We start from the raw sequence: 24411 nt of genomic DNA on the forward strand, positions 1-24411 counted from the left end.
TAAATGTAAAACCGTAGAAGTAATCATCGTCCCTCCTGAGTCCTCACACACACACACACCATTAAACCCTAAAGAGGTCTCTCATCATATCTCATTTCTGTTAATTTTGTCAGTTTCGGCGCCATGGTTCTCAAAGACGATAACTCCGAGAAATCTCTCGAGCTCTTCCTTAGCATTGGTTTGGACGAGCGAACGGCGCGCAATACCATCAATAACAACAAGGTCACCGCCAATCTCACCGCCGTTATATACGAGGTGTGTCCTCTCTTTCTCTTCCCCTCCTCCTTTGTGTTCGCTATCGGCTCTGATTGTATCTGATGAAATTGGAAGGATTGATTTTTCATTTTCGTTTGGGAAAGTTTTGAATTCTGTCAATCTGTTGACTAAATCCAAATTTTGTATGTAATCTCAATTCGTAATGTTTTGTTTGATGATTTTGACTCCGTTGCATGTATGATTTTGTTCATAATTTCATCTGTTGCCTTTTCAATTGGATGATTGAGACAATATTTTCATGACCCTTGTCTTCTGTGTACTAGGCTGCTGTCACTGATGGGTGCGATCGAACTACTGGGAATCTTTTGTACTCGGTGAGATATACTTCTAACTAAACCTAAATGGCCTTGAGATTTTTTTTTTGTCGATGCTTATAAGAAACTTATTGAGGTTTTGTATTTTCCTTGGAATTATGTGTAACAATAGGTTGCTACTAAGTACCCTACAAATGCTCTTGTGCATCGTCCTACATTGCTCAAGTACATTGTTACCTCTAAGGTTAGTATATGGCTCCTTGAATTTTATCTGCCAGAGCTTCCCTTTCTTGGGTTAGGGCCTCTTTTGTCCATGGGAAACTAGCGGACGCTTGATTTAATTTTCTCTGATTGATGAATCTGCAGATTAAAACTCCAGCCCAGTTGGAAGCTGCATTTGCTTTTTTTGCCAATACCGGCCCTGAAGACTTCAAGCTAAATGAATTTGAGGAGGCATGTGGTGTTGGTAAGAACTTTTGTGTTTGCTGTTATGATCATTGATTAGATTTCTTTCTTTAATGCCAAGGTGTGTAGGCTATGTGTTGTTCTTTTTTAATCCAATGCTTTGAGGTTACAATTTTTTGTGTCTTTCCATGAATTTGGGAATGAAATCTTTATTTTATCGCGTTGGAACAGGGATTGAAGTTTCCCCAGAAGATATTGAGAAAGCAGTTAAAGAGATTTTTGAAGAGAATAAGAAAACAATATTGGAGCAGCGCTACCGAACTAATGGTTAGTAATTTCTCTACACCTCACTGTCTAAGGCATTCGGTTCATTTGAGGCATATCTACCGTTGCTTTGATTCTCTATAATTTTTCACACGCTTGGTTGAATGGCGTATGTATGTTATGTAGTGGGTGAATTATTTGGGCATGTCCGGAAAAGTTTGCCATGGGCGGATCCTAAGATTGTAAAGGTGCGTTAACTTTTTCAGCACCCTGACTTCTTTTGAAGCCACAAACGATATTGTAGTTTTCTTATCCACTCTTATGTGTCTGCTATAGAAACTTATAGATGATAAGATGTATGAATTGCTTGGTGAGAAAACCGCAGCTGATAATGAAAAACCTACAAAAAAGAAGGAGAAGAAGGAGAAGCCTGCCAAAAATGAGGTGATTAGAGGTTTCATTTGAATGTGTTTCTGTTGTGTATATTGTGATTTTAATTCTTCATTGTGGCTTATCTTTAGGAAAAGAAAGCTGTTGTGGAAGCTACCCCAGAGCCATCTGAAGAGGACCTTAATCCTTATTCTATATTCCCTCAGCCAGAGCAAAATAATATGGTAACATCTGCTTTTAGTTTATTTATGCTCATTTATTGTACTGGATTTTCAGTTTCACGTTCTACACATCTGAAACTTCTTCCATTGATAATCATATATCCGGGGTTGATTCAGTCATACAATACTAGAATACGTATGACGTGTATTGCGTGCCTTTCTTTGTTGTGATCTGGAACAAACTTCTTATAACATGTTTGACCTTAAGTTATTCTTTTCATGGGTGCATTTATAGCTAGCGTTTGTGATGTAACATATGCTTATTTATCTTCTCAGGTTCATACAGAAGTGTTTTTCAGTGGTGGCTCTGTGCTCAGATGTAGCAATTCAAAAGAAGTTCTTGACAAACATCTCAAGGTGACTGGGGGAAAAGTTTATACTCGTTTCCCCCCTGAACCAAATGGTTATCTACATATTGGACATGCCAAGGTAAAATTATACATGATATGAGGTTTTTGGGATATTTTGCATGATGGTGTATAATTGGTAGGGGCTACGATTTTATGTTCATTTCATTTGCTTGTACTTTCAGGCTATGTTTGTTGATTTTGGCCTTGCAAAGGAGCGAGGGGGCTGCTGTTACCTAAGGTAAAAATTCTTGTTTGCGTTTACTTGAGTTTCTTACATCTTTGCTTTTCTATAACAATCCTTGGTTCTTCTATGAGGACAATGCTCAGAATTCCTTGTAAATCTGGTTTTCAGGTATGATGATACAAATCCTGAGGCAGAGAAGGAAGAGTATATTAATCACATTGAAGAAATTGTCAAGTGGATGGGTTGGGAACCCTTCAAGGTATTGTCAAGTATTTTGCACTGATAGCTCATTGTTATTAGTATTTGTTTGACCTTTTCCATTGTTTGTTTCTAGATTACATACACCAGTGATTATTTCCAAGAACTGTATGATTTGGCAGTGGAGTTGATTCGGAGAGGTCATGCTTATGTTGATCATCAGGTCAAACAATTTAAACTCTGTTATATGGATTCCTGTTTCGTTTCCAATTCATTGTGATTCTTTTGCTCTAGTAATGCAACTTATTCCACTCATTCAACTTATCCTGTCAAATCGTTTTCATACTTTCAGACTGGCGAGGAGATAAAAGAGTACAGAGAGAAGAAAATGAACAGCCCCTGGAGGGACAGGCCTGTTGAAGAATCTCTAAAACTTTTTGACGAAATGAGACGAGGAATGATTGAGGAGGGGAAGGCAACACTAAGAATGAAGCAAGATATGCAGAGTGATAATTTTAATATGTATGACCTTATTGCCTATCGAATAAAGGCAAGTGAAACTAAAATCATCTTTGGTTACATACAAGAGGCTCGCTCCCGTCTTTTGCTGTCTAACTTGTTTATATGCTTTGCAGTTCGCACCTCATCCTAAGGCTGGTGACAAATGGTGTATCTATCCGAGCTATGATTATGCCCACTGCACTGTTGATTCTCTTGAGAATATAACGCATTCGGTATGTCCCTTTCTTGGTCTTTCGGCTATTTGCAGCATGAATTTGTATCATTGACGGCTGCATTTTGTGACCCACTATTTTACTTTCAGTATTAGAATATCCCTTCTGTATCAAAAGCATCTGTTTAAAACTATCTTTGTGGTTTGACCTTTTCTTTTATCTGCACAATTGTAGCTCTGTACTCTTGAATTTGAGACCCGGCGTGCTTCATACTACTGGCTATTGCATTCCCTGGATCTCTACATGCCATATGTGTGGGAATATTCTCGGCTGAATGTCACAAACACTGTAATGTCCAAGCGTAAGGTTCGTAAAATGCTCAACTTGCCTGTGAACAATTAAAGAAATTTTATGCTGAGATTCATGGTGGTTGTATCATTTTTCCTTTTTTATTTGCTGCAGTTGAATTATATCGTGACAAACAAGTATGTTGATGGTTGGGATGATCCCCGTCTTTTGACACTTGCTGGTTTGAGGCGGAGGGGTGTGACTTCAACTGCGATTAATGCATTTGTACGAGGAATTGGAATTACCAGAAGGTATGCTATATATCTGAATTTACTTGATACTGCTTGGCTTATGTCAAATATCTTTGTTAAATTTGTTCTATTGTTTCTATGTTTAAGTGATGGTAGCATGATACATGTGAGTCGTCTTGAGCATCATATTAGAGAGGAGTTGAATAAAACAGCTCCTCGCACTATGGTGGTGCTTAATCCTCTTAAGGTTGTCATCACCAATTTGGAATCAGACACGGTTATGGAGCTTGATGCCAAAAGGTGGCCTGATGATCAGAACGATGATCCCTCGGCATTCTACAAGGTAAACTGTGTTACACATAGACTAGATTTCTACACACAATGGAATATCTTTCTGTTTTCTTGATCTTGTTTCCTTGGGTTGATGATCTAGGTTCCGTTCTCTAGAGTTATATACATAGACCAATCTGACTTCCGAATGAAGGATTCAAAAGATTATTATGGGCTCGCCCCTGGTAAATCTGTATTGCTAAGGTATAGAAAGGGATACTATTCTTCATTATTACTACTTTTTCTTTGAATATGATTCATTTGTGACTAAATGTGTTTCCTGCTGTTTGCAGATACGCTTTCCCAATTAAGTGCACCGATGTTGTCTTTGCTGATGACAATGAAACAGTTCGTGAGATTCATGCGGAATATGACCCAGAGAAAAAGTCAAAGCCAAAGGTTCTTTTCTTTAGCCATCTTTATAATTTCTGCAATTCTGTGGCTCTTCCTAACGGTTACTTTTGATCTCTAGGGGGTTCTGCAATGGGTAAGTGAATCTTCCCCAGGAAAAGAGCCCATAAAGGTTGAGGTCCGATTATTTGAGAAACTCTTCAACTCCGAGGTATATATATTGTTCTCTAGCTTCTGTTATAGTTACAAAGATTGTTCCCTAAAGCTAAATTGTATCTAATAATAACAGAACCCTGCTGAACTAAATGACGATTGGCTCACTGACATTAACCCGAACTCCAAAGTGGTAGTTTCTGGTGCCTATGCTGTGTCAACCCTTAAAGATGCTGCGGTCGGAGACAGATTCCAATTCGAGAGGCTAGGTATTTTTAGTTTCAAGATCATAAAAATTGCTTGCAATTCTAGATGAAGAGACGCGATAGAGATTTTTAACCATAACTTGTGATGCATTAGGTTATTTTACGGTGGACAAGGATTCTGAGCCAGGAAAGCTTGTGTTTAACCGGACGGTCACACTCAGGGACAGCTACGGTAAAGGTGGAAAGTAAAACACTCCACCCATATTAACGCTGTGTTGGTCAAAACTCCCCCAAAAAGGCGTTTTCTAACAAAACAGTACATGAAATGGTTTGGTTTGATACGCACATTGTGCAACAGTTAGTTTTTTTCTTCTTCTTGAATGGTCAAAAACAATACAATTCCATGTTGTTATCTTTTGAAAGATTTTATCTTCAGATTACAGATGTCATACTAGTGTGCCAGATGATATTTTATTATTAGCGTGTTTTTATGAATTGTACTGAAAATCGGAAAAGCACTGCTTTGATGGGATTGTGATCAGTTTCAACGTGCACTGCTTCTCAATCTCCCACACATCATCTATTCGTTATCCTCTTCACCACACTAGTGGATTCATTCCTATGGAAGCACATTTTTTTAACTACGTTTGAATAATAATAATACACAAAGAATCATAAAGTTGTAAAGGAAGAAGATGGAATATTAGGGGTTAAGGAATAAGGTGCTTTTACGATAAGGACGATATTGATAAAACTTTAGGGTGTATACAATATTAGTTGATTAGAATGTTTCATCAATTTTTTTTTTTGGTATATCGAATGTGTTGGACAATTGTTTTGCTGGATGACGCCAATTCCAGCATGGACTATGTCTGTCTACATGTGATTGTGAAGATAGATACACATACGTACACGAATACTAGTGAAGTTTTGTTTTTATGTTTGATTTAAGCTTTGTTTTATTTACTATTGGATATGCTTACCGAACAGGATGTAGAAACCATTACCACACCAAACCAAAATCTTAATATAGGAAACTCACTTTCTCTTATAAAACAAGCATGTGTAAAACGTTTTTTACTCATGACCTGCAAGGTTTATTTACTTTTGAAAATAACAAGTCTTGTTCGTTTACTTTTTTTACTTTCCTAGATGAAACTAACAAGTCTTGTTTATTTACTTCTTTTTTTTTTTCTTTTTCTAAAATCATGTGTTCTATTATCAAAAAAAAAACATGTGTACGTCCGATTTTAAAAATGATAGCTGGAGTATATTGAAATCCTCGGTTAGGTGATTATGGGTTTTACTGGAGGTGTGACTGAGTGATTTGTGCCAAAACTTTACTGTTTCTTGAACCACATTTTTGAGTCAGGTGTTTGGTGCATGCATGTTGATAATTACAACGTCATTCGTTGGTCAATAAATTTGACTGATTACTAATTTACTATTCTAATAATATCTACCAATAAAAAAAACATACGACTCTCCAACAACATTATTGAACAACTTATATAATTTGACCATCTAACAGTTTATGGCCAATTAAAGACAATTCTTGGGTTCACCCCTAACAGTGAAGATGATATACAATCGCCAATTAATTTCTCAAATTTCCATTTTTGTTGGGTTGCCCGGAATAACCGGTCGTCATTTTGTACTAGACTTATACAAGGGGTGAAGATGATATACAATCGATACACGTGTAAACCGATTGACAAATTAAACGACCCTTAACCGATTTTCTCACCTTTGTCGTGTAAAAGATAAATTATAGAGAGAGGTAGCTTTGGGGTCGTTGTTGCTCTAAGGAGGTTGCCGGAAGACAAAAAAAAATAACCAAAATGCAATTTTCGAGTTAATCATAATAGAAGAGATGGTTCACAAGAAAAGGTTATTGTTAAAGAGAGAAAAAAAAAAAAAAAAAACAAGATTTAGATTTATAGAAAATTGACCCCATTCTCCATGCATGTATATATATATGGTTCCAAATTCCGATTATTTTCTTTTATGAGTAGCTTTATCTCCTATTTAATCTGATACACAAATGTGATCCATAGATAAACTTGAATTATTGGAGATGAGAAGGAGACAAAGCATGCAAAGACTTTCATCTCCAAAAAAAAGGTTTTTTAATAAATGTATTATGTATATATGTACTCTTCTCTTCTTGACCTCTAAAATGATTAAAAAGTTTATTGCAACTTTATAATGCCGCGGCCGCCCGTTGGGTCCAATCACTCGAAAGCTCCCATGAAATGACTTCCAAATGTGTACGTATATATATAATTAATTTGGAGGTAATGAGGAAGAAGTTACCTTTATAAAAGAATGAAAGATTACATGAACACTTCATAAGTGAAAAACTGAAAATAAAAGCTATCTCTCTCAATCATCTTAAAGCTCTTGTGGGACTAGATATGTTCAACTAATTTTGTATTTATTATCATTTTTGAAGCCACATATATGATTATTTTTCGTGGTGGACAAACTCCTCTTATGTGTAAATGGCTAAAATGCAGTCAATTTTTATATGTCTGATGTTTCATATCAAATTTAATGAGATTTAATCTAACTCTTAAGCTAAACAACATATGGAGTTACAGAAGGTCAATATGGAGTTACTAAACTAAACCTAACTTCTCTTGTTTTTTGGTCGAGGCATACAAAAGTAGAGGAGGAGAAAATATAACAGAGTTACGAGTGTCTTTAGTTTCAGTATATAATACTTTAATTTACGTGGTTCCTAGAAGTACGTACCAAAGGATTATAAGTTTTATATATCATTTTAGATTCAATTGTTGTCGGAAGAAAATGTTGAGCTAAACAATTAGAGCACAAGATTAAACGTAGAATATTCTTTTAAACGAACTAATCATATAATAATGCCAAACGAACATTCACTTACTTAACATGCACACGTCTAATTTTCTAAAGAGATACACCTATCAATCGTTTTCTAGAACCTTGACTAGCTTGGATTTAACATCGTATATATGAATCCCTTGATTTTGGATTCTTTCACATATGTAGAAGAGAGATTAGATTTGGTCTCCTTCAGAAGATCCCAACTAACAAAATGGAGATCAATTTATAATATTCAAAGATTAGGATTTTTAGGGGGAGACGATACTATTCTTTGAGTTGCCACTTCCTCATATTAGATTATTAGTCAAATGTAAATTTCTTGAAAATTTTATTTTACGTTACTTACGTATAAAATTAGTGTTTTAACTTTATTTCCATTATATCAATTCAGAATATGCGAACACATCATATCAATTCAGAATATACGAACACATAATATCAATCCAAAACAAATAAAATATAGCTAAGAGAAGCAAATATAAACTCCTCTAAGTTGTATCTAGCTTGTAAAGAACATACACCAGGATGTGTGGGCTCTACGACTTAATTAAAGTGTGCGTACTCCTTAAACTGCCAAATGTCATCCATGTTCCACATTGGATCTTGTGTCACATCATCCTCGTACGTAGAATCAGCCACGTGACAATCTTGCAATGCTGAAATGTCTGAATTGCCCATTGTGGCCACCATGTACTCCTCCTCTAGGCAAGGGAAGGAGCTGTAATCTTCACTCACACATTGACTACTACTACTCCCTCGTGATCCGTCCAAGTAGAATGAACATGTGGTTTCAATATCAGACGACTCCATGAATTGTGAAATTTTCTTGAGATCTACCGACATAGAAGTGGAAAAATCCATGTTGGAATAGTCTGGAGAGAAATTGTTGTCTTGTAAAACCGGTCCAAGTAAATCAGGAGGAGTAGCTTTAGTGTTGGTGTTTGAATTATCTTTCATCTTGTGGATCAATCTTGGAACCCAAAAGCTACGGACAACTTCCAAGAACTTGTGGCTATTGGAATCGATGTTGAGCTGGCGTGCTTGTTTCTGAACTCTTGTTCTCCAATAGTTTTTTATATCGTTGTCTGTTCTTCCGGGTAAATACTTCGCAATTTTCGACCACCTACGTAAACATGTTACACGTAAGATTATTAAAAGAAGTATATATAAAAGCCAAAGAGAGCAAATTAAGTACATATTAAAGTAATTAACGTACCTATTACCCCATTTAGAGTGGAGCTCGAGGATTAAGAGTTGTTCTTGAGGAGTGAGATTCCCACGCTTTATGTCGGGTTTAAGGTAATTCAACCATCGNTTCTCTTTAGCCCTTTTTTTTTTTTTTTTTTTTTTTTTTGGAGAAATTAAAAGTTCAAATTAAACACACTAGCTTTTCAGCACTTGCATTTTCTTTTAAAGCATGGAAACGTAAAAGAAAAGAATAGTACCAGAAGATTTAGCGAGCAGGTTCCATCGGCCTTCACCGTTATGGGAAATGTAATTGGTGAGAAGAGTGTCTTCTTCAAGCGTCCAAGGTCCTTTCCTCTGCTCTGCACCCTCTTCATTTCCATTACACCTCATTATATTTGACATATTTGTTTCCCTTTTTAATTAAATATTTCAGTTTTTAAGGTTTGTTGTGGGTATATATGGGGTGGGGTGAGAGATAAAAGAGAAAAAGAGAGAGGCTTTTGTGATTTGAGAAGTGAAAGTGAATTCAATGGTGGTAGGGAATTTATAGACTCGTGATATTGGATAATGTTCGTACTTTCTTTTATAACATAGCTCAGAGATGCCACACACCCAAGTTAAACCAAATATTAATTTTTTATAATTCACCCACTAGATTGCTATAGTACTGTTGGCGCATTTGGAATTGTTAAACATTAACATGGCATCTTTTATTTTGTTTTTATTTTTACTATATTTTATGTTTTCCAATACAATCATTTTCATTTGAACGATTTTATATACATATACTAATACTAAAAATATTTTTCATTGAGACAGGGAGGACGTGTTTTAGGACTAGTCAGTATCTACCCTTGAATGTTATGGGTTTAATGTTAGTGTTCTCAGCCTTACAATACAATGTCAAATATATTTTCTTGTCAAAACGTTTGTCAAATAAAAAAATATCTTGTTATTAGTAAAAGTAAAATAGAAAAATGCTGAAGTAAAAATATATGAAACGTAATCTACTAATCGACGTTTTGAAACTACATAAATAAAGGATACAGGCAACTTGTAAAAGGTACACAAGCATTTAAGTTGGACGTATGGAAAATCAATCAAATCTAGGCACCAGTGGAACTCTTAGCTAATAGCTTCATATGCGAAGTCACCGTCTCGGATTAAGATACTCTGAAACAATACGTGTCATTCTTTGGAACTACTCAAATTCTTGATAATGTGAGAAGCATATAAATCAACTCGTTCACATATAAATCAATTCGTTTAAAAAAAAAAAATAAACATCTCAATAGCACAATCTCTATTTCAAGATAAGCTTAGTGGGGCAAAACACAAGTGAAAAGATAGAAAGAAACACATGGAAAGAAGAAAGGAACAACATGGGTGGAGACAGCATTACTAAATTAAGATTTCTTGATATAGAAAGTTATTAGTGGTAAATCGTGCCTATCAGTTTCTTTTTCTGGAAACCCTTAGGTGGTTTGATTGAATGATATAATCTAAAGTTGGAATTACGATGGTGTTGTTACGCCGACTCAATTGTGTATTCAGAGCCGATGTCGACATGTTGATTTAAATTTTCTTGCAGACAACTAAGCTTTAAGACCATATTATCCAGCAATAATGATAATTTTCTAATCGGATCATGAATTGGTTAACAAAGAATCATATCTAGGAGACTAGGACTAGGGAATACTTGGCTCAGTGAGGAACTGAGGATTTTGCTCCAAGTTGATCTTTCAATTAACTTTTTTTTTTTTTTTTTCATTATTATGTTTCAATGCTTCTATGCTACTTCTATTATTCCCCGTTTTTTTTTTACATTGGCTGAAAACAAAGTGGGCTAAAAAAGGCACGCAAACATTTTGTAATTTCTTCTGCATTTGTATTAGTAACCTAGGCCCATTTAATTGTTTAACCAATTAATTTATTTCATTATCTAAACGTATGTATTTTTGTGATGATTATTGCAAGTTGGTGAATTTATATGAAATTAGATTACTTTAAAGTTAACATCAATTTTTTTATTGATCCCTATAACGTTTACACGATAAATTATTCAAAATACCATATGTTATTTTCCCCCCCAAAATACCATATGTTGTTTTTAAAATATCTCAAAAACATTTATTTTCTATAAAAAAAACCACAAACATAAATTGATTTCAAGAGTGTAGAATTTAAATTTTTGGAGTTTGGGTTAACTATATTAGATTTAGGATACAGTTTCAAAAGTTGCAAGTAGTTTTATGGAATTTATGGAAAAGTATATTTTGCATGGTATTTTACTATTTTTAGAAAATAAATTTTATAATAATTTCTTTGTAAAAAATCATTTAAATGGTAATTATGAGATTTTTTACAAAAAATACTATTATAACTTTTTTTCTAATAATACCATTAAAATTTTATAATTGTTTTAAATAATTGATAACACATGTCAAGATTTAAATAAATAACGATATTAACGTGTCTTCGTTTTTATTTTGACTTGGGAAGCCCTAGATCCTCCGACACACGCCTTCAACAATCGAAAAAGTAACAATCTTCCTTGTTCATGTTTAAATATCCTTGAGTTTTTGGATTGAAGAAACTTATGATCCAGTTTGGTTCAAGTATAATCGGTAAGGTCTGTGTTGGTGATAATTAGATATATAATTAGGGATTCGATGGATTTGTATATACCACTATGATCTGATCATGTATGTTTAATTTTAGTAGATTCAACAAGTAATTGATAGAAACAAACAAGTAATGAACACTAAAGATATTTTTTCGTTCAAAAAAAAAAAAAAAAAAGGAACACTAAAGATATTTCTAATTAAATTGATTGACTCGCTTTAGAGTAAGTGTCAACCAAGTAGAGATACATATCACATATGAGCACTTTAACTTTAAGTTTTTTTTCTTCAAAATTGTTAATGGACCATTTGCATTTACCTACATGCTACCTTGCTTATGGGTAGAGACGGGCATGAATGATGCGCAAAGAACTTGGCATTATTAATCTCACAACGTAGTTTATGGCGACTTATGGGATTTTCTTCTAGCGAACTTTGACTAAGAAGGTGATTATGGACCCTCGGTTTGAATTCATGACCAAGCCACCTGATGATGGCAAAACCTTTGTTTACTATGGGCTCCTAGTTAGTGTTGGCTCTTGGGTATATGGCAATATCAAAGCCTTGCCAAAAGCAGAGCCGTGCCAAAGTATTTTGATGCCGTAGGCAAAAAATAATTGTTTAATATATCAATAATATATATAACAAATATTACTATTATATATATATATATATATATATATATATATATATTAGTGTTTAAATATTATAATAAATATATAAATTTTTAAGTAGAAGTTTAGTTCCATAAACAAAAGCAATTATCAACGAATAAGAAAAAAGTATGAAAAACAAATGAAATATAAATATTAGGTTGATATTTCATATAATATAGTTATAGTGATATACAAAATGTTTTCTCTAATATATAAAAAAAAAAAGAAAGTTGGATGAAGGTGAAGAAAGAAAGACACATTAGTATATAATGGTTTCAGATTTCTTGTACATAGAAATTTTCTATATTACACGTTATACTATTTACTTTGTATTAGTCTCTCTCTAACTTAACTAGCTAATTCAATATAATAATACATATCACGATATATAGCCTCCTAAAGTTTCCACAAAATATGATGTCGTAGGCGAGAGTTTCTTACCTCATAATGTAGGCACGGCTCTGGCCAAAAGCTGATTAAGAATTACAGTGCTAGTTCTTAGACTGTTCTCGAGGGGGTTTTCGATCTTCTTGCTCAATTGGAAAAGCAGGACGATAAGGGAGGAGTGGAGAAGATTGGTATGGTTGAGTTGCATGTTTTAGTTTTTCTTGCTAAAAGGTTAGGTCAAATGATGTCACTCATTCCCACCTTAACACTTTATAAATGTTCTTGAAAACCATGGAGCTCAGATGATTGAAATTCTTATGACACCCGTTCATGATAGGCTAGACGATTCACATGACAAGGTGAGGGTCTTGAAAACTGAAATGAATCATATTTCAAGTCGCTGTTCTTGGAGGTGCGTTGTTTCTTATCATATTTATCATGCATGTTGCCAGCAAATGCAGATCCTTAGTCAGGATCATGCCTTTTGCGATCATCCACCGCCCAGTCCACTATGAGAACTCACACCATTATCCGTACGTCCGTACACTAATCAAGATGGGCCGTCCGTACGGTTTGGAGGCTTAGCTAGTCCAGTCTATATAGAACAATCTCCAACGATCACCAATGCTTCGAGATCCTTCCATAGAGCCGTTGGTGAGAGTAAGAAGATGGGAAGCAAGTCAAACCAAGATCACATGTTAGCTTAAGGAGATGTCATTCTCATTATATGTAATTGTGCATAGCATCTTAGTAGAATATTCTGTATTGTAAATGTCTATATTTAGATTGTAACTAGGATCTAATTCAAGTAAGAAAATGAGATAATCTCTTTCTCCATTACACTCAAACACTCTCATATTTCTTCTACTCTCTTACTCTACTTTTTTTACTTTGTTCTACACTCTGTTTCAATCTCTGTTCAATCCTACACTCCTCACTAATCTCTTCATACTCTTTATCCTATTCAAATCTTACATGGTATCAGAGCAGGACATACCTTCTCTGTAGATCTCACACCCACCAAAACATTTCTGCCTCAAACTCTTCTCATTACCCGTTGGACAATCTACCTTATCAACGGTCAAATTATCATAGAGAGCACCAAAACTCTGATTGTTCCAGTTACTCTCAAAGGAGAGAACTACTTATTGTGGGCAAGATCCACAAAACAGTCCTATGTGGTCGAGGGCTTTGGTCCCATATCACCACAAGCGAAGCTCCAAAGAGCCAAACCGCTGAAGACGGCAAAGATCTTGTCACCAGTGGAGAAGACAAGTGGTTCCAAGAGGATCAAGGACTTCTTGCCATCATTCAAAACTCACTTGATGCTCCTATTCTTGAAGCATACTCCTACTGTGAAACCGCAAATGATCTATGGGACACACTTCAAAATGTTTTCGGGAATGTCACCAATGTAAACCAAATCTTTGAAATAAAGCAAGCCATCAACAATCTCAACCAAGAAGATATGGAGTTCACCAAACACTTTGGAAAGTTCAGATCTCTTTGGGCTGAACTAGAGATGCTTCGACCTACAACCATCGATCCGACAATTTTAAACAAGAGGCGCAAACAAGACAAAGTATTCGGCCTACTCTTGACGTTAAAATCCTCCTACAACGATCTCATCAAGCATATCTTGAGATCGGATAAGCTCCCGAGTCTCGATGACGTAGTCGTGGAGGACCAAGAGCTCACCAAGCGAACATGATGGGAGAAGCAACGACCTCCACACCAAACAATCACACTCCGGAAGGTAAGGGAGCTGCCTTAACGGCGTCTTCAGAGCTAGAGAGGAAGTCGGACCTGGATGCACTCATCAAAGCCCTCAAAGAGGCATCCGATAATGCTTGTCTTGCCTTAAACTCTACTAAACCTCTTATTATTGATTCTGGAGCATCTCATCACATGATTAGTGACTCTAAGTTAATTAGTGAAATTAAACTAGCAAATGGAAATGTGATTATAGCTAATGGAGAAAAAGTTCCTGTTAAAGGCATTGGTAACCTGAAATTATTTGATAAAATTTCTAAAGCCTTTTACATGCCTAGCTTTACTTCAAATTTGTTATCAGTCAAGAGAGCTACTACTGATCTAAATTGTTATGCAATATTTGGCTCTACATTTTCAGAATATTGACAAAAGTAGAGTGCTTGGCCAAGGAGTCTCGAAAGATGACCTCTATGTGCTTTAGGATTCGAACCTAGCTACATCTTTATCTTCTTGTTTTAGTTCAACTATTGGTAGAGATAATAGTGCTATTTGGCATGCTAGACTAGGACATCCCCACTTTCGAGCTTTAGAACTTATGTTAACAAATATGTCTGTTAAAAATGATGAATGTGAAACTTGTATTCTTGGAAAACATTTCAGATCAGTGTTCCCTAAGTCTATGACTATTTATGATCATTGTTTTGATTTGGTTCATTCAGATGTGTGGACATCTCCTTGCTTATCTAGAGAAAATCAAAAATATTTTGTTACTTTTATTGATGAAAAGTCTAAATATACTTGGTTAACATTACTACCATCCAAGGATAGGGTTCTCGAAGCATTTATGAACTTTCAAAGTTATGTGAATAACCATTATAATGCCAAGATTAAAATTTTGAGATCAGATAATGGTGGGGAGTACACAAGCCATACATTCAAACAACATCTTGCACACCATGGCATTATTCATCAAACAAGCTGTCCCTACACACCAAAACAAAATGGTGTAGCTGAAAGAAAGAATAGACATCTCATGGAGGTTGCAAGGTCCATGATGTTCCACACATGTGTTCCCAAGCGTTTGTGGGGAGATGCTGTCCTTGTTGCTTGTTATCTCATCAATCGAACACATACAAAGATTCTCCATGACTCATCACCATTTGAGGTATTAAACCAAGAAAATCCTACACTTGATCACTTAAATGTATTTGGGTGTGTTTGCTATGTACGGAGACCAGGTGAACAGCGAGACAAACTCGACGCCAAAAGTGTTAAGATCATGTTCATTGGATACTCTACAACACAAAAAGGATACAAGTGCTATGAGCCGAATACAAAGAAAGTGTTAGTCTCCCGCGATTTCAAGTTCGTAGAGTCTCAGGGTTTTTATGAGGAGAAAAATTGGGTCAATCTTAAAGACTTGTCCAACTCACCATCTGATTGTGCAACAAACCTTCGCATCATCCTTGAGAGACTTGGTGTTGACAACTCTCGCATCACACCAAACCCCGACGAACCTTCCTCACCAGAAGCAGAGAAACAGGGAGTCCAGACACATATCCTGCATCAAGTATCGATGCACCTTCACAACCTGCAACTGATGCAGAGGTGTTAAACTCAGTCAATGTGAACATTGTCTCTGATGAAGAGGATGTTGTATGTCTCGACAATGAAGATGATAATGGTGAGGATGATCAAGAAGCTATTATACCATTACGAAGGAGTGAGCGACTCAAATATGTCCCCTCTTACTGGAAAAATCCGCGTATTTTCTACAACAATGTGGCGGTTGCTCATCCTATCCAAGCCGTATGCACTCTTGCACACTTTCCCTTACAACATGAAGTGTTCCTCGGTCAAATTGACAAACATGGGATCCCTCAAACCTATGACGAAGCCAAAGAACATAAAGAATGGCGTGATTCAGTTAGCGCCAAAAGACTGCAATGGAATCCAATCACACTTGGGATGAGTCTGATCTACCTAAGGGAAAGAAAGCTGTAACATCCAGATGGATCTTCACTATCAAGTACAAGAGTGACAGGGAGATTGAACGCTATAAAGCGCGGCTTGTGGCAAGAGGCTTCACCCAAACATAGGGGAGGACTACCTTGATACGTTTGCACCAGTAGCAAAACTTCACACGGTTCGGGTGGTCCTTTCTCTCGCAACAAACCTAAGCTAGGAATTGTGGCAAATGGACGTTAAGAATGTGTTCTTGCAGGGTGAGCTTGAAGATGAAGTCTATATGCGCCCTCCATCGGGCTTAGAAAACACCATTGGTCATGGCAAGGTTTTGAAACTCAACAAAGCGATTTACGGTCTGAAACAATCTCCAAGAGCGTGGTACCATAAGTTAAGCACCACATTACTTGAAAGAGGATTTCGAAAATCAGAGGCCGATCACACTCTCTTTACATTGCCAAGCAACAAAGGTGTCATAGTCATTCTCGTTTATGTAGATGATATTATCATCACAGGGAATGACAAGGTAGGAATTCAAGACACTAAAGATTTCCTCAAATCTGTTTTTGATATTAAAGACCTAGGAGAACTTAAATATTTTCTTGGAATTGAAGTATATAGATGTGATGAGCGATTGTTTTTATCACAAAGGAAATATGCCCTTGATCTTTTAAGTGAAGCAAGTAAACAAGTTTCAAAGGCAGTATCAACACCACTTGAGGAGAACTACAAGGCAGGAGGAAAGGGGGAGCTCGATGCAGCTCCATTCGAAGATGTCAAACAGTATCGGCGCTTAGTAGGTAAACTTATATACCTCACTATCACACGGTCTGACATCTGTTTTGCCGTGAATGTGAATCAGGCCAGCCAACACATGCAGAATCCAACCATACACCACTGGAACATGGTGAACCAAATACTCAAATACATCAAAGGCTCACTGGGACAAGGCATTTGGATGGGACACAATGATAGCACTGAGCTTGTGGGATATTGCGATGCCGATTATGCCGGAGACCGTGAAGACCATCACTCAACTACAGGCTACTGCACATTCCTAGGTGGCAACTTGATCACATGGAAGAGCAAGAAACAAAAAGTTGTATCACTATCAAGCGCTAAATCAGAATATAGAGCCATGAGGAAACTTACTACCGAATTAATGTGGCTCAAAGCTCTTCTAAAAGATCTTGGAGTTGAATCATCAAAGCCAATCACAATGCATTGTGATAATGAAGCCGCCATTCACATAGCAACAAACTCGGTATTCCATGAAATGACCAAGCACATCGAGGTTGATTGTCACAAAGTTCGAGAACAAATCAAACTCGGCGTTGTCCTCCTATGTCACACTGAAAGCTCCAAAAAGTTGGCTGATGTATTCACCAAAGCAGCCACTCCACAAGTATATGAGTATATTCACTCCAAACTTGGTCTTAAAGACCTTACTCGGCCATAAAGTCCCGATATGGCACCTACACTCTTTTTCCCTTATGTATAGTTTTTCCCAAGAGGTTTTCTACACTAAGGTTTTTAATGAGGTGGGTGTTCATGAGTTCAAGCTTGATCAATCCTCTTGATCAAGCTTGAGGGGGAGTATGAGAATTCAAACCATTATCCGTACGTCCGTACACTCATCGAGATGGGCCGTCCGTACGGTTTGGAGGCTTAGCTAGTCCAGTCCATATAGAACAATCTCGAACGATCACCAATGCTTCGAGATCCTTCCATAGAGTCGTTGGTGAGAATAAGCAAGTGGGAAGCAAGTCAAACCAAGATCACATGCTAGCTTAAGGAGATGTCACTCTCATTATATGTAATTGTGCATAGCATCTTAGTAGAATATTCTGTATTGTAAATGTTTATATTTAAATTGTAACTAGGATCTAAATCAAGTAAGAAAATAAGATAATCTCTTTCTCCATTACACTCAAACACTCTCATATTTCTTCTACTCTCTTACTCTGTTTTTTTTTTTTTTGAATTTAATGTTAAATTATATTCAAAGAAAAATTAAACGTTTTACAGACTGTTTATAGAAAGTGCTTTAAAACATTTAGCTTGATGAGTCAAAGAAAGAACTTTAGTAGAATCTCGCTGCGAACCACGCCTGAATGAGGGTTCCTTCCTTATTGGGCATGGTGCTCAACCGGTTACGAACATTTTTATCAATCAGGTTCATTAGCTTCTCTCCTGATGCTGGTGATTCTCCATGGCGCCTATCATTTCTCTCCCTCCAAATGGAGTGGATGGTGTTCTGAAAAATATAACCCAGCAGAAATCGTGTCGTCTTATCCAGATCATTCCCAAGAAGGAGTATCAACACCTGCTTCCATTCGTTCGTATACTTGTCCTTGAGAAGACTTTGAACCAGCAATTCTCAGATTTGCTGTGAGAAGAGACAGAGAAAAAACAAGTGCTCTGTGGTTTCCAATGGATGGTTACAAAAGATACAGCTTGATTGTGCTGTTGCTTTCCATTTGATCATTCGGTCCCCTGTTGCAAGTCTATTCTTCACCATTAACCATTAACTCTGTTCTACACTCTGTTTCAATCTCTGTTCGATCCTACACTCCTCACTAATCTCTTCATACTCTTTATCCTATTCAAATCTTACGTCCACAACCCAAGGAGGTACAAAACAATTCTAACCAAAGTCCGACGGATCATGGGCATCCTCTCGTTGGTCCGCTTCCATCTCTCCTGACTGATCTGCCTTCTCTCAATTGAATATATATATAGCTCAAATTTATCTATAGTTCAAAATATCTCTAAAAATTTTGATTTCCAAAAATATCACAAACACAAAAAATTATATCAAAATATGTAAAATGTAAAATTTTAGATTTTTGTTGACTATGTTAGATTTCAGATATAGTTTTAAGGGATGAAAGTAGTTTTAGTTTGTGGTAATTTATAAAAAATATATATTTTTTAATCTAATTTTGGAGAGCATAATTTTAGTGATATTTTTAAAAAGAAANTCATTTAAGTAGTATATATATATATATATATATATATATATATATATATATATATATATATATATATGAGAATGGCCCTCAAACAATTACTTTTTTTTTTTGACAACACAATACATAAATTGATGTCGCATTTAAGTGGATACATATTACGTTAAGGTAAAATGAAAATAGGGGAAAATACAAAATTAATGTGAAAGCGAGATATTCCCACATAGAACTATTAGTAAATTGGATAGTTTCCTCATTATTGATGTAAGAAAATGGTAAAAGTAGTAGTGAAGCTAATCTTTATAGATATAGATGGGCTTGGATTTTTCTGCCTCCTCACAATCATATCCATGTCATCAAAGTCAGATTTCTTAATTTCTATACTTAAAACATTTGGTTGAAAATTTTAGTTACATGTTGTGAGGTTAACGTTAATCTTAAACATTAGTCTCGGAGAAAAGTAATCGCATATTGGATCAGTGATCATCCACACTAGGTTCTTAAGATCCTTCCAACCACCCAAACCTATTTTGAGAAGAGGACTTTGAAAACTGATTCCTTCTGTTAGTTATACATTTTCAAGTATATATTTTCGGTAACTAGCCGATCGAGCCGCTAAGTATAATGTTCAAGTCGTCGTACTTTAGTTTTTGTTTGATAGCCTAATAATGCAAACTTGTGATGATCACTCGTCGATCATTAATGCAACTTCTTCTATTTCAATTTGGCACCATACTTGTTACATTAAAAGGGATACTCAAAAGATCCCGGCAAGTATATCTAACACTGAACATTGGTCCCACAAAATCTACTGCACAGTGATAAATGGAAACCTAGCTACGAAGTGTCTCTTTGGTCTCACACGTTTCTTTCTCATTCTCACAAAGTCACACAATACAGGCGCAAATAACCATACCATTTAAAAAAACTAAAAACTTATATAAATTATTGATCCCGTCTCTACCTATATAACAATTACAACTCAATGCAAGTTTTATGTCTTAAGAGTTATAAGAAAACAAAGCTCAAGAGAAAAATATTAATATTTTGATTTGTAGTAGGGTAACTCTAATGGCACGGTTTGAGCCATATCATTATAACCAAAATCCAGAGCTAATAAGTTTAGACTCACCAGCTTCTACTCCTTCCAGATTCATGCTTTTCTCCGATGGAGCTTTAGTTGATGCCCATCACAATAATTCTCACTTCTCACAAAACTTATTGCACGGTGACGACTTTAATTTTTTTTTTTTTTTGGTGTGACAACATTTTTTCATATCCATCATTTAAGCATATAGATAATTGTTCCCAAAGTTGATGATGCTAGAACTGGCAGGTGATTCGGGAAGAAAAGGCAATAAAGGAGTGAGTGGGTCGAAGAGAAGAAGAAGAAAGAGGTTGGAGGAGGTAGAAACCATGAATGAAGATGAGACTCATCAGAAGCCAAAAGATGTCGTCCATGTCCGAGCCAAGAGAGGTCAAGCTACCGAAAGCCACAGTTTGGCTGAAAGGGTAATTCTACAAATACATACTCAAACGTACAACAAAACTAACTTTTATTAGATTCATATATATCGAAACTGAAAAAAAATGGATTGTGTTGAATTCTTTGTGGAATGCATAAAGGTACGAAGAGAGAAGATTAATGAAAGGCTGAAATGCTTACAAGACCTTGTTCCAGGCTGCTACAAGGTGATTAAACATTTTGCGTCTAAACTCCCTAATTTTTGGTTTAATAATTCAAATTAAAACAACAAATCTCCTTAGCCAAGTAGTTCTAGAAAAAATCGACAGAATGCCAAGTTTTCTGATGCCATCTTTTTTATAGTTTAAAACTCATTATAAATAAACTTATTTTTTTTAATACTAATCTGTAAAGCTCAGAATATGTCTAACTATTAAAAAATATCTCGATGAATCATATGACTGAATTACATGGAAATAATTATTTTTCTTCTATACGGGACGCCAAAATCTTAATCACAGAGGTTATGGCAGCGTTACTTACGTAAATGAACAGATAGTTTTAACTTTAAATAATTATTTCCATGTAATCTAATGTATAACAAAGTGTTTCTTTGTCTTCAACTCTTCATCAAAAATGGTTTTATTCTTTTCAATGACACTCAAACGTGATGATGATGCAGACAATGGGAATGGCAGTGATGCTTGATGTCATCATAGATTATGTTCGATCACTCCAGAATCAAATCGAGGTTAGGCCATTTCACTCTTCATTAATCATTTCTTTTTTGGTTTAAAACTTTTTTTTAATAATAAACCAATAATAATTAGATGTCTTTCTGCTCTGGCCTCGTGCCTGTCTGCAGTTTTTGTCGACGAAACTCTCTGCGGCAAGTGCTTACTACGACCTTAATTCTTTGGACGTTGCGCCAACGGATATATTTCAGGTAACACATATGACATGATTAGATTATAACTATTAATAGATTTGTGTTAAAAATTAATTTATTGTGATAACAGGAAGGGAACATGTCTAGTGCAGAAGAGATGGAAAGGATTCTAATTGGGACTCAGCCTCCAAATTTCAGTTCCATATTGCCCTTTTAATCATAGAAGTATCAGAGAAATTATTCTCCTTCTCTAAGATTGAATTGAACTCTATAAATAAGGACTTACCATATCAGTATACCATTTATCATAAGTTGTGTTAACCTTATCAAGCTTATCCATATATAGTATGAAGTATGAACTGTTGTACCTTGCAAATTATAAGAGTAAAGCTATGTTACAAAGATACTATATTTTGAAGTAACATATAACATTTTGATATTACAAGGGAACGAGAGACACAACAATTAGACATACTCACACTTTTTAGTTGCAACAATTTTGTTATGTGAGTCACTGAAGGCAAATTTGGGTCAAAGCATCGGCGATGTGCTTCATCGGTGGTCGTTTCTCGGGGCTAGTACTAACGCAAGCCATTGCAATCTTCAGTACGGCAATGACCTCTTCTTCAATCTCTGTGTCGTCAGGCACCAAATAAGGATCCAAAATGTCTGACATCTCTTTCTTCTCATCAATACACATCTGTATCCACTTCACTATTTCCATTTCCGATTTACCAACAAAAACTATAGGTAACCTTCCCGTTATCATCTCTAGCAAGATCACCCCAAACGAGTATACATCCCATTTCTGTGATGGCTTCACTGTTGCTTTCGCCGCTTCAGGAGCCTGATAAAATGAGCTCAAGTTTGTCGATGGTCCTATCGATGAGGCGCTCTTGTTGGATGGTCGGTCAACTGTGGTTGTTTCCAATGTTCCAGCAATGCTAGTGAGGTGCATGAGTCCAAAATCCGAGATATGTGGCTCCATATCTTGTCCCAAGAGTATATTGCTGAGTTTCAGAGATCCATGAACATACTTTTTGGGGCTAAACTCATGAAGATACACCAACCCTCTTGAGATTCCCCTCATTATCTTTAACCGAACTCCCCATGACAGCGGCTTGAATGACACCATTCCAGGATTCCCTAACAGTAGACACAAGACAGAACTGAGTTTTCAACACAGAGAAACAATATGAGAGTAATCATGATAAAGGTTTATTTAAGTACGTACCATGGAGTGCACTGGCGAGACTTCCGTTTAGAATGTAGTCATAGATGAGAAGCTTCTCCTCGACTGACCAATAATAAGCTTTAAGACTGACGATATTCGGATGCCTTAGCTTCCCAATTGCTTCAACCTCTGTCTGAAACTCCTTGCATCTTTGAGATCCTCCTTCTCCCAACCTCCTAACAGCTACAGTTAAGCCATCTTCAAGAACAACTTTATACACAATCCCGTTCCCGCCTTTTCCAAGAACGAAAGCTGAAGCCTTGAGAAGCTCATCTAAATCCAAAGCCATATGTTTATCCAACAGAACAAGATCCTGTCGTTGTGGCTCAAGTTTTTCCGAAGAAGGGGACTCTGATCCTTCTCTTCCGAAACATAAAGAACTTTTCTTTTCTTTCCCTTCTTTCTCCAACACATAGCCTTCCTCATCCACGCTGTTACGTCGCCCGCAAATCTTCAAGTAGCAACAAGAGAATAGAAACCCCACAATGCAGATTCCAATGAAATCACAAACCACAATTGCAACAATAGCAGTTATACTCAAACCTTCTCCTTTCTTTGACTCACCTCCACTTTGGTCGTTGTTATCAGGTACAAAAGGGTGAGAAGCTGGAGAAGTGTCTTTATCTGACAAACAAGGATCTTTCAAAGGAGGGCCACAGAGCCTCGGATTCCCCAAGAATGCAGTTGGACCTCTGTTAACCAAAGCACCAGTTTGTGGGATAGGTCCACTCAGATTGTTGTAAGCTAGATTGACATAAACTTTCTCAGGCAAATTCCCCAAGCTAGCTGGTATCGAGCCACTAAACGAGTTATGAGACAAATCAAGAGTACCTTGCAATCTAGTCAAATCCCCTAAATCATCAGGAACAAGACCATTGAGATTGTTAGAAGAAAGGTCAAGCTTCTGCAAAGAAGCCAAAGCGTGACCAAATCCACTAGGAACAGAACCAGTGAGATTGTTCTGACTCAAATCAAAGCTCCTAAGCCTCTTACACTTCAAAACCGATTCTGGGATCGACCCGTTAAGAGAATTACGAGAAAAATCCAAACTTTGCAGGAACTTTAGGTCACCAATCTCATTTGGAATAGACCCAGATAAGAGATTACCATAAAGAACCAAACTTTGAAGCCCTTGAGCCTTGAAAAGCTCAGCAGGCAAGTTCCCACTAAGCTCATTGCTTCTCAAATTCAAATGACGGAGATTAGTGAGTACACCTAGAGAAGAAGGAAGGTAACCTACAAGTTTCTTCCTTGGGATGCTAAGAGAGACGACAAGCTTGTGATTATCACAAGTGACTCCATTCCAAGAACAAGGGTCTTGATCCTCTGAGTTCCAGTTACTTAAAGAACCATCTGGATCTCTTGAGATAGACCGCTTGAGAGTCAAAAGAGCGTACCCTTCGTCGTTCAGAGCATTCAATTCGCCATTGAAGTTCCAGATAAGAAGAACCAAGAACAAAAGTGATCCCACCGACATTTCCGAGGAATCAATGAAAGAACTTGGACAAGAACTCACTTTTGGTTAAGGGAGAAATCAAGAATAGTTTTTTGCGGAGATTGATGAACAGAGAGAGAGAGAGAGGGAGAAGTGAGAGAGTTTGCGGAGATTGATGAACAGAGAGAGAGAGAGAGGGAGAAGTGAGAGAGTGTGAAAGCAA

General features: G+C 36.4%; 4 protein-coding genes across 4 annotated transcripts; 2 read left to right on the forward strand and 2 right to left on the reverse strand.

Moving 5' to 3' along the window:
- On the forward strand, positions 27-5290 carry LOC104741279 (glutamine--tRNA ligase, cytoplasmic). Its single transcript, XM_010462091.2, has 22 exons — positions 27-255; positions 540-590; positions 703-774; positions 897-996; positions 1167-1262; positions 1386-1447; positions 1536-1643; positions 1721-1813; positions 2087-2239; positions 2343-2398; positions 2513-2603; positions 2679-2765; positions 2895-3092; positions 3178-3276; positions 3451-3582; positions 3679-3815; positions 3903-4098; positions 4189-4289; positions 4379-4484; positions 4558-4647; positions 4726-4858; positions 4950-5290. The coding sequence occupies exons 1-22, from the start codon at positions 124-126 to the stop codon at positions 5042-5044; spliced, it is 2388 nt and encodes a 795-aa protein (XP_010460393.1). The 5' UTR covers positions 27-123; the 3' UTR covers positions 5045-5290.
- On the reverse strand, positions 8054-9381 carry LOC104741280 (transcription factor MYB108-like). The gene is made up of 3 exons (XM_019235706.1): positions 9102-9381; positions 8877-9002; positions 8054-8783 (listed from the first exon to the last, which is right to left on the reverse strand). The coding sequence occupies exons 1-3, from the start codon at positions 9248-9250 to the stop codon at positions 8204-8206; spliced, it is 855 nt and encodes a 284-aa protein (XP_019091251.1). The 5' UTR covers positions 9251-9381; the 3' UTR covers positions 8054-8203.
- On the forward strand, positions 20486-21736 carry LOC104743539 (transcription factor bHLH75-like). The gene is made up of 5 exons (XM_019235507.1): positions 20486-20677; positions 20792-20857; positions 21313-21381; positions 21496-21576; positions 21650-21736. The coding sequence occupies exons 1-5, from the start codon at positions 20486-20488 to the stop codon at positions 21734-21736; spliced, it is 495 nt and encodes a 164-aa protein (XP_019091052.1).
- LOC104741281 (receptor protein kinase-like protein ZAR1) lies at positions 21863-24390 on the reverse strand. The gene is made up of 2 exons (XM_010462092.1): positions 22754-24390; positions 21863-22665 (listed from the first exon to the last, which is right to left on the reverse strand). The coding sequence occupies exons 1-2, from the start codon at positions 24228-24230 to the stop codon at positions 22031-22033; spliced, it is 2112 nt and encodes a 703-aa protein (XP_010460394.1). The 5' UTR covers positions 24231-24390; the 3' UTR covers positions 21863-22030.

The sequence above is a fragment of the Camelina sativa genome, chromosome 14 (genome assembly GCF_000633955.1).
Source record: "Camelina sativa cultivar DH55 chromosome 14, Cs, whole genome shotgun sequence".
Taxonomy (NCBI): Eukaryota; Viridiplantae; Streptophyta; class Magnoliopsida; order Brassicales; family Brassicaceae; genus Camelina; species Camelina sativa.

Coding starts and splice junctions, on each gene's coding strand:
- LOC104741279 (XM_010462091.2), top strand. CDS start 124: ATGGTTCTCAAAGACGATAACTCCGAGAAATCTCTCGAGCTCTTCCTT. Junction 1,448..1,535: donor CGGATCCTAAGATTGTAAAG/GTGCGTTAACTT, acceptor TGTCTGCTATAG/AAACTTATAGATGATAAGAT. Junction 4,485..4,557: donor AGAAAAAGTCAAAGCCAAAG/GTTCTTTTCTTT, acceptor TTTGATCTCTAG/GGGGTTCTGCAATGGGTAAG.
- LOC104741281 (XM_010462092.1), bottom strand. CDS start 24,230: ATGTCGGTGGGATCACTTTTGTTCTTGGTTCTTCTTATCTGGAACTTC. Junction 22,666..22,753: donor TCTCGCCAGTGCACTCCATG/GTACGTACTTAA, acceptor GTCTACTGTTAG/GGAATCCTGGAATGGTGTCA.
- LOC104743539 (XM_019235507.1), top strand. CDS start 20,486: ATGCTAGAACTGGCAGGTGATTCGGGAAGAAAAGGCAATAAAGGAGTG. Junction 20,678..20,791: donor GCCACAGTTTGGCTGAAAGG/GTAATTCTACAA, acceptor GAATGCATAAAG/GTACGAAGAGAGAAGATTAA. Junction 21,577..21,649: donor CGCCAACGGATATATTTCAG/GTAACACATATG, acceptor TTGTGATAACAG/GAAGGGAACATGTCTAGTGC.